The sequence below is a fragment of the Nanorana parkeri genome, unplaced genomic scaffold (genome assembly GCF_000935625.1).
Source record: "Nanorana parkeri isolate BGI_ZX_2015 unplaced genomic scaffold, ASM93562v1 scaffold498, whole genome shotgun sequence".
Taxonomy (NCBI): Eukaryota; Metazoa; Chordata; class Amphibia; order Anura; family Dicroglossidae; genus Nanorana; species Nanorana parkeri.
In genome coordinates this window covers 591,643-606,324 of record NW_017306766.1, presented here as the reverse complement: position 1 = coordinate 606,324, position 14,682 = coordinate 591,643, and the positions used below count along the sequence as shown (strand labels likewise).

The 14,682-nt window shown below is 39.4% G+C and overlaps 1 protein-coding gene across 1 annotated transcript in view; it reads left to right on the top strand.

The window, feature by feature from the left end:
• ULK4 (unc-51 like kinase 4) overlaps positions 1-14,682 on the top strand; it is a 463,016-nt gene that overhangs the window by 188,889 nt on the left and 259,445 nt on the right. The window contains 3 exon segments of the mRNA XM_018561067.1: positions 3,666-3,799; positions 5,365-5,486; positions 8,159-8,215. Coding sequence (XP_018416569.1) covers positions 3,666-3,799; positions 5,365-5,486; positions 8,159-8,215 — 313 coding nt within the window.

The window sequence follows — 14,682 nt, the reverse complement described above, 5'->3', positions numbered from 1 at the left end:
TATTATTTTGGGACAGTCGGGGAATGGAGGGAGTGTATTATTGTGGAAGTGTGTGTGTATGTGTGAGATCGTATTCCTGTGTGCATGTATTTATGTATGTGTGAATTAGGCTCCATTCACACCGGTAAGTTTAGGTGCGATTAGGGATTTCTGTGTCAAGAATTTGCATTTTCCTGCTGCAGGAATCCTTAATCTGGCTTTTACAAGTGGCAGCTATCACCCTTTCAAGTTAATGATCAGATGACAGCCGCTGCATGTAAACGCCTGCACACCACATGTAATGGTATGTGATATGATTACATGAGGTTAGGAATCAATCACTCTCTGTGGATGTACAATCGAAGCGTCCAGGGATAGTGATTGATTGCCTACTGATCATTAACTTGAACGGGTGACAGCTGCCGCTTGCAAACAGCAGATCGCACCTAAAGATACAGCTGTAAATGGGACCTTATAGTGTGTATATTAGTGTGTGTATTTCTGGTTATGGGTGTATGATTGTGTGTGTGTTTGGGTGTGTGTGCGCATATTTCTATGTGTGTGTATTCCTGTTTAAGTGTAAGTGAATCTGTTGGTCCTCTATGATTAAAATTAAAACCTGTAGGGGAAACCACACACATACTGACATTGCACACACATACACATGTATACATACTGATACGACACACACAGAAACATTAACACACATACCGACATCACTCACAGAAATCCTGACAATACGCAAACACAAACCATCACAAAAATATACCAACATTAGAAACACACGCAGACATTAACACTGGTGCTGTATATAGTTCGATTTTATTTTGAAGTATGAAATTCGACTAGCGACCCCCATGGGAGAAAAAACTTTGTCCAGTGGCCCCTGAGTGAATTGAGTTTGAGACCCCTGCCCTAATGCAATAGGCTGGGCACGCCTATGCAGGGCTTCAATAACTCATATATAGAACTGCTGCTACTGTTGATATAGAACTACTCTCCTGCCTCCTTGTTTGCTTAAACCTGAACTCAAACTAGAAAAATGATGTTCTGATTTAAACTAGATGCATTTACATATAACTTAATTGTTGGTGTGTAGGCTATTTTGCATTGTTGAGAAAAATCTATAAAATAAGATCCATTGAGCCCCTGCTCTGCCTATTGTTTTGCAGCATAGTCAAAGTTGTACAGCACTGAAACAATGCAAACTTTTCAGTGGAAAAGAAAACGGTATGCGGTGCGCTAATGATTTTTTGCCTAGACTTATCTGTAACTTTGTAAATCATCATAAACAAACTGAATGTAACAGTATACTGCTACAGTTTAAAAATTGTAAAATTTGTTGTAAAAAAGCAGTTCTTAGAGTGCAACTAAAGCCAAAACTTTGTGTTTTAGTTGTGGATAGAGTGGAGAGGGTTTAAAACACTGGTTTTTATTGGTGTATGCGTCTCAATTAGAGAGATTCACCCTCCATTTATCTTGGTGAGTGTTATCAGTGAAAGCGATGGGAAATCTTCCAATTGGCACAATAGTTCTGGTGTCCCTGCTGACCACCAGGGATTTCCCTCACTTTGGAGGGACAATAAGTGAATGGGAATCTCCCCCGTGGGTCACAAAATCGGACAGGGATTAATAACCCTAATCTATCCAAAACTAAATCAAATTTTGGTTTCAGTTCTACTTGAAGCTCGAGCCAAATGACTGTGTCTACATACACTCTCAGGGTATGTCTGAGGGGAGGAGCAGTCAGAAAGAAGCATTCCTTCAGGCTCCGTGCCCTTAAAGTGGAACTTTACCCATATTTTTAAAATAACAAAAAACACACCTTTAGAAATGTAATGACAATTTACAAACACATACTTCTAGGTAATTGTAGACTTTATATTTTTTTGCATACCCCATTTCTCTTTCCTTTTCCAGTCTTCTGACAGGGTCATATTAACTAAGGGCAGGTTACTGGCACTTTACTTCCTGGAACCCTGGCACATGTGACTAGGACATGTGACCATGCACATCATCTCAGGGGAGGAAACTGCCGTTCCCTGAGATCTCATAGGATTACAGATGAAATTTCCCAGAAATGCTCTGCTGATGTAACCTTCTCAGGATGCAAAGCTTTGGCACATTACATAATTTGTGCCAGAAGTGTACCAGGAAGTAGATGAACATTTGTTAAACTAATGAATTTAAGATTATTTTAAATAAGCATGCAGAGCTGCATGCTGATGTGATTTTAGTAAAATGGGTTAAGGTCCACTTTAATAATCACTCTGACTTTATATTGTAACTTTCTGGGAATTTACAAGATAAGATGCAGCATTAGGGGACTGACCTATCCCCCTGTTGATGTATCTCACATTGTAAATTGCCACACAAATCTAAGAACATAAAGCCTATTGCTCAAGTACAGTTTTTTCATATGATTGTGTCATCCTGCAACTTTGGGCCAGGTAATAGATACTGACCCTAAATGATCTATCCAACCTTCTGGAGAGAAAGGAAGACGAAGACATAGTCAGAAAGACTACTGTGATCTGCAAGTGTCCTATTTTTAGAGAGAGGGGATTGTTGTCCTGTTTCAGCAGGAGAAAATAAAGGGGAAAAAAGCCTGAAAAGTAAATATTAATGCAGCAGCCACATAGTACATTTTTGTTCCTGGGTTTAGATACACCTAAACCTGCATGCACATAACATTATTATTATTATTCAGGATTTACATAGCGCCAGCAATTTGTACAGCACTTTAGAAAATGAAGGGAGACAGTACAGTTACAATACAAATTCAATACAGGAGGGTCCTGCCCGTGAGAGATTAAAATCTAGTAGGTAGGGCAAGTGATTGAAAAGGTATTAATTTTGGGGGGTGAGCTAATGGAAGAATTAAACGTACAGTTATTGTGTGGAGGTGGGATAGGGTTCCCTGAAGAGGCGAGTTTTCAAGGATCACCTAAAGGTGGCCCGAATAGGAGATAAGTGAACAGATTTGGGAAATATCTAAAGCTATGTCTGCTATAAGAATATCAGCGCATATATATATATATATATATATACGGTATACTATAGCATTTCATAGGAATCATATCTTAACTACAAAAGGTTTCACTCTTCACCAAAGCAGAATCTCATGCATCATGTGTTGAATTAATTTGACATAACTGCAGCCTTTGCTCGCCCTGGTATAAATTTTAAATCAAAATGAAACAAAGAAAACCCAAGTGCCTATGTTGGAGAAATGTATAATGTTTAGCTAAAAGCGCTTTAAAGTTAATGAGGACTAGTGACATTTTTCTTTTTTTTTTGCACATTGCTGAACCAATATCTAATGGGGTTGTTTATCAAGCAAATGGTTTTAGACCTGTGGGAATTCACATTCACCACAGCTAGGCCTTTTTTGTACACTGTTGTATATATAAACGTTATGTCTGTTTTCCTTTACTTCATATAAGCATGTTTTAGATCACACTCAAATTAACAATAATAAATACACAGTTATTTAATTTCTCAAAAATTTATAATTTCGAGAAATTTGTATTGCTAAAGAGCATTTCATTTTATGACAAATCCTTCCACCATGTATGTCAGTTCTTTTTCAGTTTCCCTTAGCTTGACGCAGGTGACATTGGAAGAAATGATATATTATTTTATGTTGTCAGAAGGTGTCATCTTTTGCATTTACTTATTTTCAGACTTGTGATGTATATTGAAAGAGATAGCCGAAAAACCACACCAGTGAAGGAGCAGCAAAGCATCAACGAATACCTGTCAGTTTGTCTGGACCTCCTCATCCATCACATAGTACAGGAGCTGCCAGGAACTCTGGGTAATGTGCATGACGTGAACGGATTTCACAGTTTTTTTCTTTTGGGCATCTTAGCTCTGTATACTAATGTGGACCATTATGCATTTTATACACAAATCCCAACAAACAGTTAAACGGGCATTAAAAATACATATTTGTAAATGGTTTACCAACTAACATTTGATATTCTATTCAGCTAGCCTAACCCTTTACATTGATGCCAAATTACACAGCCAGGTAGGTGACCTCCCTAATTCCTGGTTTAGCCTTGCCGCTTCCGTGGTCCGCTCGTTGCTTCAGACCTCCTCTTTGAACATTTAATCAGCTACTTCAAACTGCTTACTCATTGACCAGATTGATTACAGAGGAGGGTGTAAACCAGAACCAGGAAATAGAGGAAACAACTTTCTCGGTGCAGTTGGGCAGGGGTTTGTGAATCTCAATACTGTCTGAGCAGAATAACTAATCCTACATTGTATGTGATGACACGAGAGAGGTTGCAAGCAGGTCAGCGGTATGTGTGCGAGGGAGGCACTACATGGTGATTCTTTAATGCTGACTGGAGTTTAACTTAAACTCTTTTAAGTAATAGTCAAAACTAAAAAATATAAATTGGCTCAATTTACTTTTTTTTGTTTACAGGCCACTCTAAGCAAGGTATATTACCCTATCTATGCTGCTTTGTTATCTCTGTGCTCTGTTTGAGTCCTCACTTTATGGCTTACACAGTAAGGCTCCCAAAGATGGGGAAGCCTGTGACCTCCCGCATGTGACAGTACTTGAGCCTAAGCTTCCAATTGACCGGCTCAAACACTGTCACATGGGAAGGGGGGGGGGGTGACATTTTTTACCTGTGTGAGCTCAAACACTGAAAATTATCCAGAAATGATCTTCTATAGCATATGTGTCAAACTCAAGGCCCAGGGGCCGAATCCGGCCCACCAGGCCATTTCCTAGACTTCTATTTTCAGATCTAGGTATTATTACTATTATTATTAGTTATTACTAAAACCAGTGATAATCGAATGCAGAGGCAATTATGACAAAGATTAGATACATTTATATAGTCTTACAGATACAATATTGTTGTTATAATGTTGATGTGGCCCACGATTAAATTAGGTTTGACGCCCGTGTTCTATAGAGACTCTAAATTGGCAAAATGACAGCATCTTTTCTAGGCCCCTTTTTCACGGGAGGTCCAATTGGGTCCACCTGTCAGTTTTTCAAGCGCACCCAATCGGATGTCCAATGCTAGTCTTTAGGGAACTGGGTATAAATGGACGCGTGTCTGTTTACACCTGGTTTTCTCAGACTCTGGCCAGATCCGGAAAAACAAACAGATCAGAGATCTGTTTTACCAGACTTGCTTGTGCCAGATTTGGGGTAATCTGACATGTACATTTGCATCCGACTCCTCACAGACCAACATGGGGTCTGGCAGTCCGTGCACAGATCTCCTCCTTATCAGCCCGTGTACAAGGGGCCTTAGGAGAAAAAATTGTCATAACAATTAGTAGCATGTACTCATATAATTTTTTTCTTTTGATGTACACCATGTTCATTTATATGATTTCATTTTATAGGTGATATTCTCAATGCCTTGTCTAATGTATCAGGACGTAAACACCCATCAACTATTCAGGCTAAGCAGCTGAAAATGTGTCTTCCTAACATGGCAATTATACAGCATCTTGTCACATCTCAGGTATAATATTAGGCTTTTTTTGTGTGTGAAAAGCATACATTGAATGGAAAAGTCACAAATATCAAAATATTTCCTTTTTTGTTTTTTCCACAGCCATGTTACTTTATTACGCTATATTTTTGTTTTGTTTATGTGCTCTGACACAGATATGAGGTGTTGTTCTATATTCAAATTCAGAATTTTACCAGAATGCTTAAGATTTGTTTGTTGCCACATGGGAACCATAAAAACAATGTAATGCTGTGTTGGTGTGAACCTTTCACAGTTAACTGTAAACAACTATAGACTGATCACCTTGGCATAAAGCAAAATGTTAATATTTCTAGTGTCTTTGCTAGAGGACTTGAGCAGAGATGTCGGCTTGCATGGCAAGCATTGATCACTGTTTAATTACTATACTGCATGTAAAATAGACCAACTACTTTTTAACTTTATTTATTTATAATTATGTAATAAATGAATTCATATTTTTATGCATTTAGAGAGTTTATAGTATTTCTTAAAAGCCCCTCCCCTTTCGGTAAGTGCATACCTTAAGGTGGAACCTACTCTTCGTATTCCTTTTAGTCAATCTATTTGGGGTGTGAAATCTTACTCTCTTTGTTTTCTATTGCTCCAATACATGCCAACTAAAACCTTTTTACAAACTGTTTAATTACAGACCTATGTGCTCTCTCCAGCTTGCAAAACAAAAGGTCAGGTGAGGCACACACAGAAGTTAATCTGACTTTAAGGCATCTAATTTTTTAGTTTTTGCTGTATGACCATAAGTCTGTTATACAGAAATCAGAAACCTGCACATCAGCATCAAACAAATAAACACAGAGCGGAAAGGATTCAAAGAGCACCTTCTAAATAAAAGTGAAGTGTTTAAGATGTTCTGCCTACATTTAAATCTGAACGTGATCATTTAAAGTTGATTTTAGAGCATTTTTATTTGTGCACTCCTCCATGTTTTTTTTCAGGCTTGAGTGTTTTTTGCTTTAGCCAGTGGAAAGCTAGGTGCTAGGTTCAGCTTTGATAGACGTTAATTTTCAAGCATTTTCAGACCATTTTTGGATTTTTTTCCAGGCTCTTTCATTGATATCTATGTTGTCAAAAATGCCCAATTCTGCTTTAAAAAAGTAGCTTATGTACCTTTTTAAGCCTTAGCACTCATATGTGAACATGTTTAAAATAAAAACATGGGATATTGGTTGTTGAATGTTTTGGAGCTGTAAGATTTAAGCTACAGAATGTTTAGATGTGAATCAGGGCAGAGCGGAGACCACAAGATGCCCGCTTGTAACTTTGTTGGGCAGAAAAGCTCTTTACAGCCTAGTACTTCAGCAGCATATACTCATCTTTACTTCACTCCCCTGTTGCTCTTTCCATCTGCCGAGAGGAAAGAAAATACCCATTACTATCTAGTGTTGAGACGCATGTGACTTACTTCATATGTCAGCACTGGTTCTGCGCTATCACATAGGGGTGTGGCGAGTCTGCAGCACTGTGTAACTCCGACTGGAGATCTGAACAGAGCTCTCTAGCCTCACTCCTGGCCACTGAACAGACCAGTGGGGTGGCAAAAGGAAGGTAATTGTATGCTGCCGACAAAGGGGATTAGAATGAACCTGTTCATTTCTACTGCATGGGCATAGCACAGGTTGAGTTTAAGGACTAAACTACACCCCCTACCATCTTCCAGTCCAATGGAAAAGCCTCTGTGGCCAATAATGAAACTTCATTAGACAGGGTAATGGTATTTGGTAGGGCTGTGTCCTGATGTCAGGAAAGTTATGCCCTCACACATTAAGTGAAATAGTTTCTGGGTTTTGCATTGATAGGGAGTTTCTGTCTAACACAGGTAATAGCAGACATCTTGTGGTGTCTACCCGTAGGTAGGGGTTTTACTTTTGAATGTTTCAAATTACTGGCACAAAAAGTATAGTAAATGCTTACCTGCAGTGCTTTCCTTTCTATAAATTATTTTTATGTACTTGCAATGTGCCTTACTCAAAAATCGTACTACTCCAGGGGGGTCAATTCCCTAGCAGAGCTCCCTTTTTTTGCACATCATAGCCCTCTCCTCTTCTGGGAATGTCTAATTACTGTCTGTGCTGGCAGCTTCTCTGCCCTTCCCTTTTTTTAGGTAACATTTGTTGCAGCTATTGAGGGAGGAGTGAAAGGAAATACTATAGAGTGTTACTTTTTAGTGTTACCCAAGTAACAGTGAGTCTGCTGGGGTTTCTTACATCACATCCAAAATGGCAGGTCCCGGAAACAGTCTCAGGGCTTTTAGATGTCTACACAAGTCAGGGTTTTACAGGTAAATAATATGCCTAAAATATGATAAATGGTCATATAATCTTATAGGAAGACTTTTGTTGAAATGAATGGTCTGGTGACAGGACCTCTGTGAGCTGATGTTGGGCTGATTAGGCACCCATTGTTGTCACATTGGGAAAGCAGAGTGTCCTTAGTCATGTTTAAGCTCCTGTGGGTGAATGGAGCAACAAGGGAATGATGGGCAGGTAAGTATAAGCATTGTGTTTTGCAATTTCCTATCTGTGTTCAGCTTATATGCAGAGGTAATGTTTGTTGTGTGTTAATGATCCATTCATGATAACTATCATGATAAAAGTATCTTTCAAATGATTTTTCTAATGTCTTTAAATTATGTCTTTAAACAGGTTTTCCGCTCCCAAGTCATAACCAAGGAATTTCTGTTTAACTTTGGTAAATTGCTGGTAAGATGATTTCATCTGTGTGACATTTTCTATAACAAAAACAATGTAGCATCAGCAACAGCTTCACTGAACAGTAGGAAGATTTCATTAGTAATGGGCATATCCTACTATGTAGTATAGGGGGGTCAATTAATATATATACATACTGTAGGGCAGGAAGAGAGGTGCTAAATACCCAATTGGGAACACACAGAGAAATAAAGCCTGAAATAAGTTTTAAGTAACCCCCACTCTACAAAAAAAAGTTTTGGCTGGATTTAGGCTAAAGCCCAATTACTTTAATTTTTTTTTTACGTAGTGTTTAGTTGTTCTATCAGGTTACATGTGACTTAGTTATCTATTGGAAGTTTGGTTTTCTTGTTTTCCTTGATTTACTAATTTCTTCTTACTGAGGTCACTCATTTTTAATTTTGCTCTTTTTTTTACACTTCTTTACCTTTACTCATTTCAGTTTGAGTCTGTGATGTAACCAATTGTGAACTGATTCAACTTTTTGTTAATAGGGTATAATAAACATTTGACATACATCCTTTTCACATTTTGTAGAATGATAGTATGTGCCAGATTTAGCCATGATTAGGCATCTGTGTATGAAAAAGGATACAATTTAAAAATCTAAAAGATGTTTCTGCATATTTTATCATGTAAACATCTTTTTTTGTATAAGTACATAAGCACACCTAACCCAATCATATCCTTGGCACTATCATAGTTCAATCTAATTTATTTCAAAACAGCCACATAACCCTTTGATTTCTATCCCCTTCAAAATTAATCTGAGATGGGGTAAGGATGGGACAGCCATGTTATGCAGTGACCAGAACATAAATAGGGTAATTTTCAAAAACGTAGGGTATAGGTACCACTCTTTAGGGGTGGGTTAGCTGTTCTTCAGCAAATTTCACACAGCATTGCATCTGCAGAGAAGAGTGGCAGTATGCCTTAAAGCCAGTCTGGGTTTATTCAAAATCCTAAATATATACAATCATAAATTATTATAACTGAGTGGGCTTACTTATAAAATATTTGTATTGTGTCTCTCTATTACACTGTATTTCGTCTTAATAAGTCTGAGACCCTGGTCTCAAAGCTTTTTTTCTTTGATGTTATAGAGGGTTAAATCCCTGTATATAACCAGCTTGCCTGCAACTGGGAGAGCTAAACAAGATCTTTTCTTTCTCTTATAGTCAGCAATATAGTTGGTAATACTAATATGACATCCTCTCTATCTACATTATAATATACTTCTATCCAGTCAACTGGCAGATCATTGGGCTCCTTGTTAAAATCCTATTATTTATAAACTTCAATAGCTTAAGTTGAAAAATATCCCCCTCTCTTTCCCCTCCATCTGAAATTATCTCTCCAAGGTTCAATGAAAGGAGACAAATATTGCTCTGCTCTCTCTTTAGAAAACTCACAGTGCTCTGGAAGAATCCTTTGTTTTTTATTTACTGGTGCCCCAACCACCATTTTAATGATGCTGGGATAACGGTATTCCTCCCGGTGTCCTTTTAAATGGTGTCCAGCCTTCCCCTTCTTGCTCTAGCGCTGGGACTTCCGGCTGTCTCTGACTGCCTTCTGATGTTTCTACAGCTTGCTTCACAATTTATCTGACACTGGAGATTAAAGTAATCGGTAGCCCACCCTGAGGTGCGCTCACCGGCCCGTTCGGCAGTTGTCGAACAAGCACACCACTAACCCGCCGAAAATCGTACGATTCTCGGCGGGTTTTCCAGCCTGCTTGTTCGAAGGAAGACGTGAAATCGCACAGTACAAGCGGTCGCACGCCTTCCATACACTTTGCGATTATCGTACGATCGCGGGATTCCCCCCGATTATCGTATGATAATCGTACAGTGTATTGGCACCTTCAAGCTTGTGTAGTAATTTTTTGCAGAAGGTTGGGGTTATGTGGCCTGTGCCACTTTAAAATAATAGACCTGCTAGCATGCATAAAGTGCATGTATAGACCTGCTACAGCTTTTATTTCCCCCACTATGTTCAAATGTCAGCCTGCTCAAATCAGTATTAATTAGAATGATTCTTGGCAGTGACTGTTTGCCTTCTGCCTATTTTTAATTGATTGCTAGAGGTGCAGCACATCATAATGATTTGCAAAGAAGAATGTGTGGGGCAGGAGGGAGTGGGCAAGTACCAAGACTACCCTTAACTGTTCTCACATTCCCCTTTTCAGAAGAGCAACCGGCATTTGTGCACAGTGGTGGCAGTGAAAGGTAGCTGCATTTGACACCTGTTAGCTGCTTAAATTAGTTTTTTTAGGTGACAGAGTCACTCTATGGGATATCTCTAAACATAATATAGGCTCTGTGGCTCAACGTTTTTTTAGAGGGGCATCTAAATCAATATTTGTTCATGTAGGTGTGAACAAGCTTTTGCACGATTCCTCTTTTCTTCCTATCATAACAAAATTAATCTGGGAATGCTGGAGAGGATTACATTAGGGAGTAGTGCTGTTTATGTCTGCTACTGATAATTAGAAGATGGTAATGGTTCAGCAAAGTCTGTTATATGCCGCATACAAGAAAATAAAGTGACTTCTGTTGATTTAATTTCTGTGTATGCTCTTTCCACGGGGTATTGATTCCAAGAAAACTGATTAGTTTCATTTACAATTTACTAGCCTCCAGTGTAGAACCGGCTGCAAAACCTGAAAGTGTAGAAATATTCCGTACATAAACCATGTAATGAGGTTGTAATGCAAGAAAAAAAATACAACATTGGCACGTAAAATCCTAAAATATATTTATTTTGTCTAATTAGAATGCTAATATTTCATAAGGTAATAATGTTTTATCTCATTTTATGACTTTTTGCAATCATTGCCTTTGCAAAATTAGCATGCTTTTGTAATATGAATTTCAAATATTTTTAGCAGTGCTCTAGCTGCATAGAATGAATAATCAAATGTTGTTTTTTACATTATATGCCTAACTGTGTGATAAAATGTAAAAATACAGTAAGTGCACTTACACATAGAAATTTCTTAAACCACCACTCTACTTTCCTTTGCATGCTTATTAAAATGTGCATGTACTCACAGACCTCAGTAGTAGACATTACAATAAGCCCACATGGGTGGCTTGCTCAGAGTCATGGTTAGCTTATACCTTAGGCCTCATTCACATGTGCCACTTTTTTATGCAAGAGATCTGTCTGCACATTTATGCACCTTTACATGTGCTTACCCGTGTATACATGCATATAGATTTAGATGCGTTTGTCCATTGAAACAGTCCATTGAAGTCTTGTGTTTACATACGTGTACACTTGTTTGCATGTGTTTTAGTGCATTTTGAAGTTAAAATTGTTTCCTGTACGCCCCGACTCCTACCTTTTTCTAAATTCAGCCAAAATAACTGCATCTAAAAGCATCTAAATGCAAGGTGTGAATAGCTCCATTGGAAATTATTAGATGCATATATGTTAGGGCTGGTACTGATTACAATTTTCGTGTTCGATTAATCGATTTTTTTTTAAAATTGATGAATCAACTAATTTTGATTAATTATAACGCACATACAGATCCAACTACTTTTAGATGATCTGCTTGCATTGCAACTCTGCATTAGTCAGTGGTAAATGTGGTATACACTATATACAATCACCCGACACTAGTTAGTTTTCACAATCCATGACTTAACTTCACAGTTCACACAAATATGTTTTAACCTCTTGCCGTCCGCCCGTAGTAAAAAAACGGACGGACGGCACTGCAGCATCTGCGGGTTGCCGTCTCCAGACGGTGTCCTGTCAGCTTTGTCAGCCAGCGCCATCTTGGCTGCAGTATTCTCTCCCTCCATCTGATCTGACAGAGATCGCCTTAGTAGTGATTACCCTGCCCTTAGCAGCTTGGTGACTACATATATTCATGGAAAAAGCAAAAGAATATAGTGTCAAAGTGCATTCATTAAAATCAAAAGAGGACTCCTGGAGCACATTGTCTGCCAAGAGATCTACAGATCTAGCGGCCTTGATCCGGTCGGCAGTAAGGAATCATGTGAAAGGGGGGTTAAGAGGCTTTTTCTGTTGTGTGGCGGGACGGAACGAACGGGGATGCCGTTAACTCATCAGGCGCCGGAACCGGAAGTCCTTGACCTGTGTTTTATCCAATCAATTAATGCAATGCTGGCTCTCCAGTTGTCATGTTTTTTCCTATTTAAAGGGTCAGCCTACCAAAAACTGAAATCTCGCTTTCATGAGAACAGCGGTGCGCTAATTCACCACCAGTTCTTATAGTTTTCATGAACTGTGACGGTGAGACCTCTGATCTGAGTTCCAAGTTTGTCCACCAGCCATGACTATAACATGGTAGCTTTGTGCTACATGCTGGATGTTATTTTACAATATGAATAATATATCAGCAGGTGGAGCAACACTTCAATTCCATGGTGAAAGAGGAAGCTTGCATTCTGACAGGGAAATTGTGCAAATGGAACCAAAGAGAGATGAACTGTCCATGTGTGGTTTTAGGGCTTGTATACATGGATGTATCTCTATGTACTGGTCCTGACCATTCAATTCCTCAGCTGAAAACGTGTATTTGTGGCAAACACTAACCATCCCTAACCATGGTGTGGGCCTGCAGTGTCCTGTGGTGTGTTCTTTGCATGATACCATGAACCATGAACGCACCCATACTCACCGACCCAAGTGGCTCCGTCGGCTAACAAAGGGAAGGGGGGAGGAGTCCAGTGATTTCACAGACACCGATGTCACCGGACTCCTCCCCCTTCTCTTCGTTAGCCAATGGAGCCACTTGGGGAAGGGGGGAGGAGTCCATTGACGTCGATATCCGTGACGTCACCGGATCTCCGACGGAACTCCTGGAAGACCCGGAAGCCGGTGGAGAGGTGAGTACCGATAAAAAAAATTTCATCGATCAAAAAAATTAACGATTAATTGAGGAATTAATCGTTAATTTCCGCAGCCCTAATATATATATGTGTTTAGAAAACCATTTTAAACACATATAAACCCACCAAATCGCATCCTAGTGTGAATGGGGCCTTACACTTCGCTGATACCCCTGTTGTCTGCCAATGCATGTATCATAGAAAATAATGGTCTGCATGTCAGCTCAATGTATTCTCTCCTTCACTGGCTCCATTCTGTATGAAAATCTGTATGAATATCTCTTGCAACACCCTGTTCATGGTATACAGATTTGACCTACAGCTAGCTGTAAATTTAATGACTATATTATTGTTATATATTTACTTTCCTGTTTTCTTTGTTTAAAAAGTGATGTTATCTTTATGGCCTATGCCTGTATTGTCTCAGTGCGAAATGTTTGCTCTTTCATCCCATGTGTCTTTTATCATTTCCTAATTGAGTAATGGACATACATTCCCCTACCATAGTCCTCTAAATTTAGATGCACTTATGGGGGAAGACACATTTGCCAGGGGGCAATGGAACTTTTGCAATGTCTATTTCAACCAAAGTGTCTATTTTAACATAAGTGTCAGGATGCTTAGAGAAGGCACTTGGAAAAGGTGGAAATAAGGAAATATATACCAACAGTGCTACTGACAGACTGCAGGTGAACCTGTTTTCCCTATCCAGCTCTTTCTGTTTGAAATCTGATTACTACTATCCATCCCCTAATCTGCTTTCTGTACCATTGCGTCTCACAATCGTGTATTTTCTTCTTAAACTTTCTTTCCTTTACCCCTCCACCCCACACATTATATATTTCATCCTCTCTCCTGCCCTCTCCTTGTTATTGGACTCCTGCTCATTCTAAACCCACATGCCAGGATTACCTTCAGGACACTGGGGCATGTGCATTTATATAAAACCTACTTCCATCTCACTTCCCTCACTCTCCTGCTTCTTCTGACTTCTGGGGATATTTCTCCCAATCCTGGCCCTCTGTTATCTGATATTTACTAGGGCTGCAACAACTAATCGACATAATCGATTATAATCGATTATTGAAAAAGTTGTCAACTTTTTCAATCATCGATTAATCGGCTTCTGGTTAGTTGGCCCTGTTCACGTGCCGCACCTCCCCCCCCACCTCACGCTCGCCACTGCCAGACCCACCCGCATTCACACGCTGCACCTCCTCCCCGCCTCACGCTCACCGCCCTCCCACATCCACGATTGGCACAGGGACGCGGGGAGAAGAAGGAGGAGCAGGTGTGGGGGGATGACAATCGCCGATAGACAGGCCCTATCTCAGAAGCAAGTTGCTGGAAGACTGCTCAGGTAAGCCTGCAATCCCCCCCACATGGTGCTCTATAATGTATTGCTGGGATTTCTATTCCTCTATATCCAATGGTACATTGTGCTGTATATTATACATAGGACTACAAATCCCAGCAATAGTACATTATACACTGTATGTATAATGTACTATTGCTGGGATTTGTTGTACTCCTCTATAGCTGGTGGTATTCTGCATTGCGCTGTATAGAGGACTACAAATCCCAGCAATA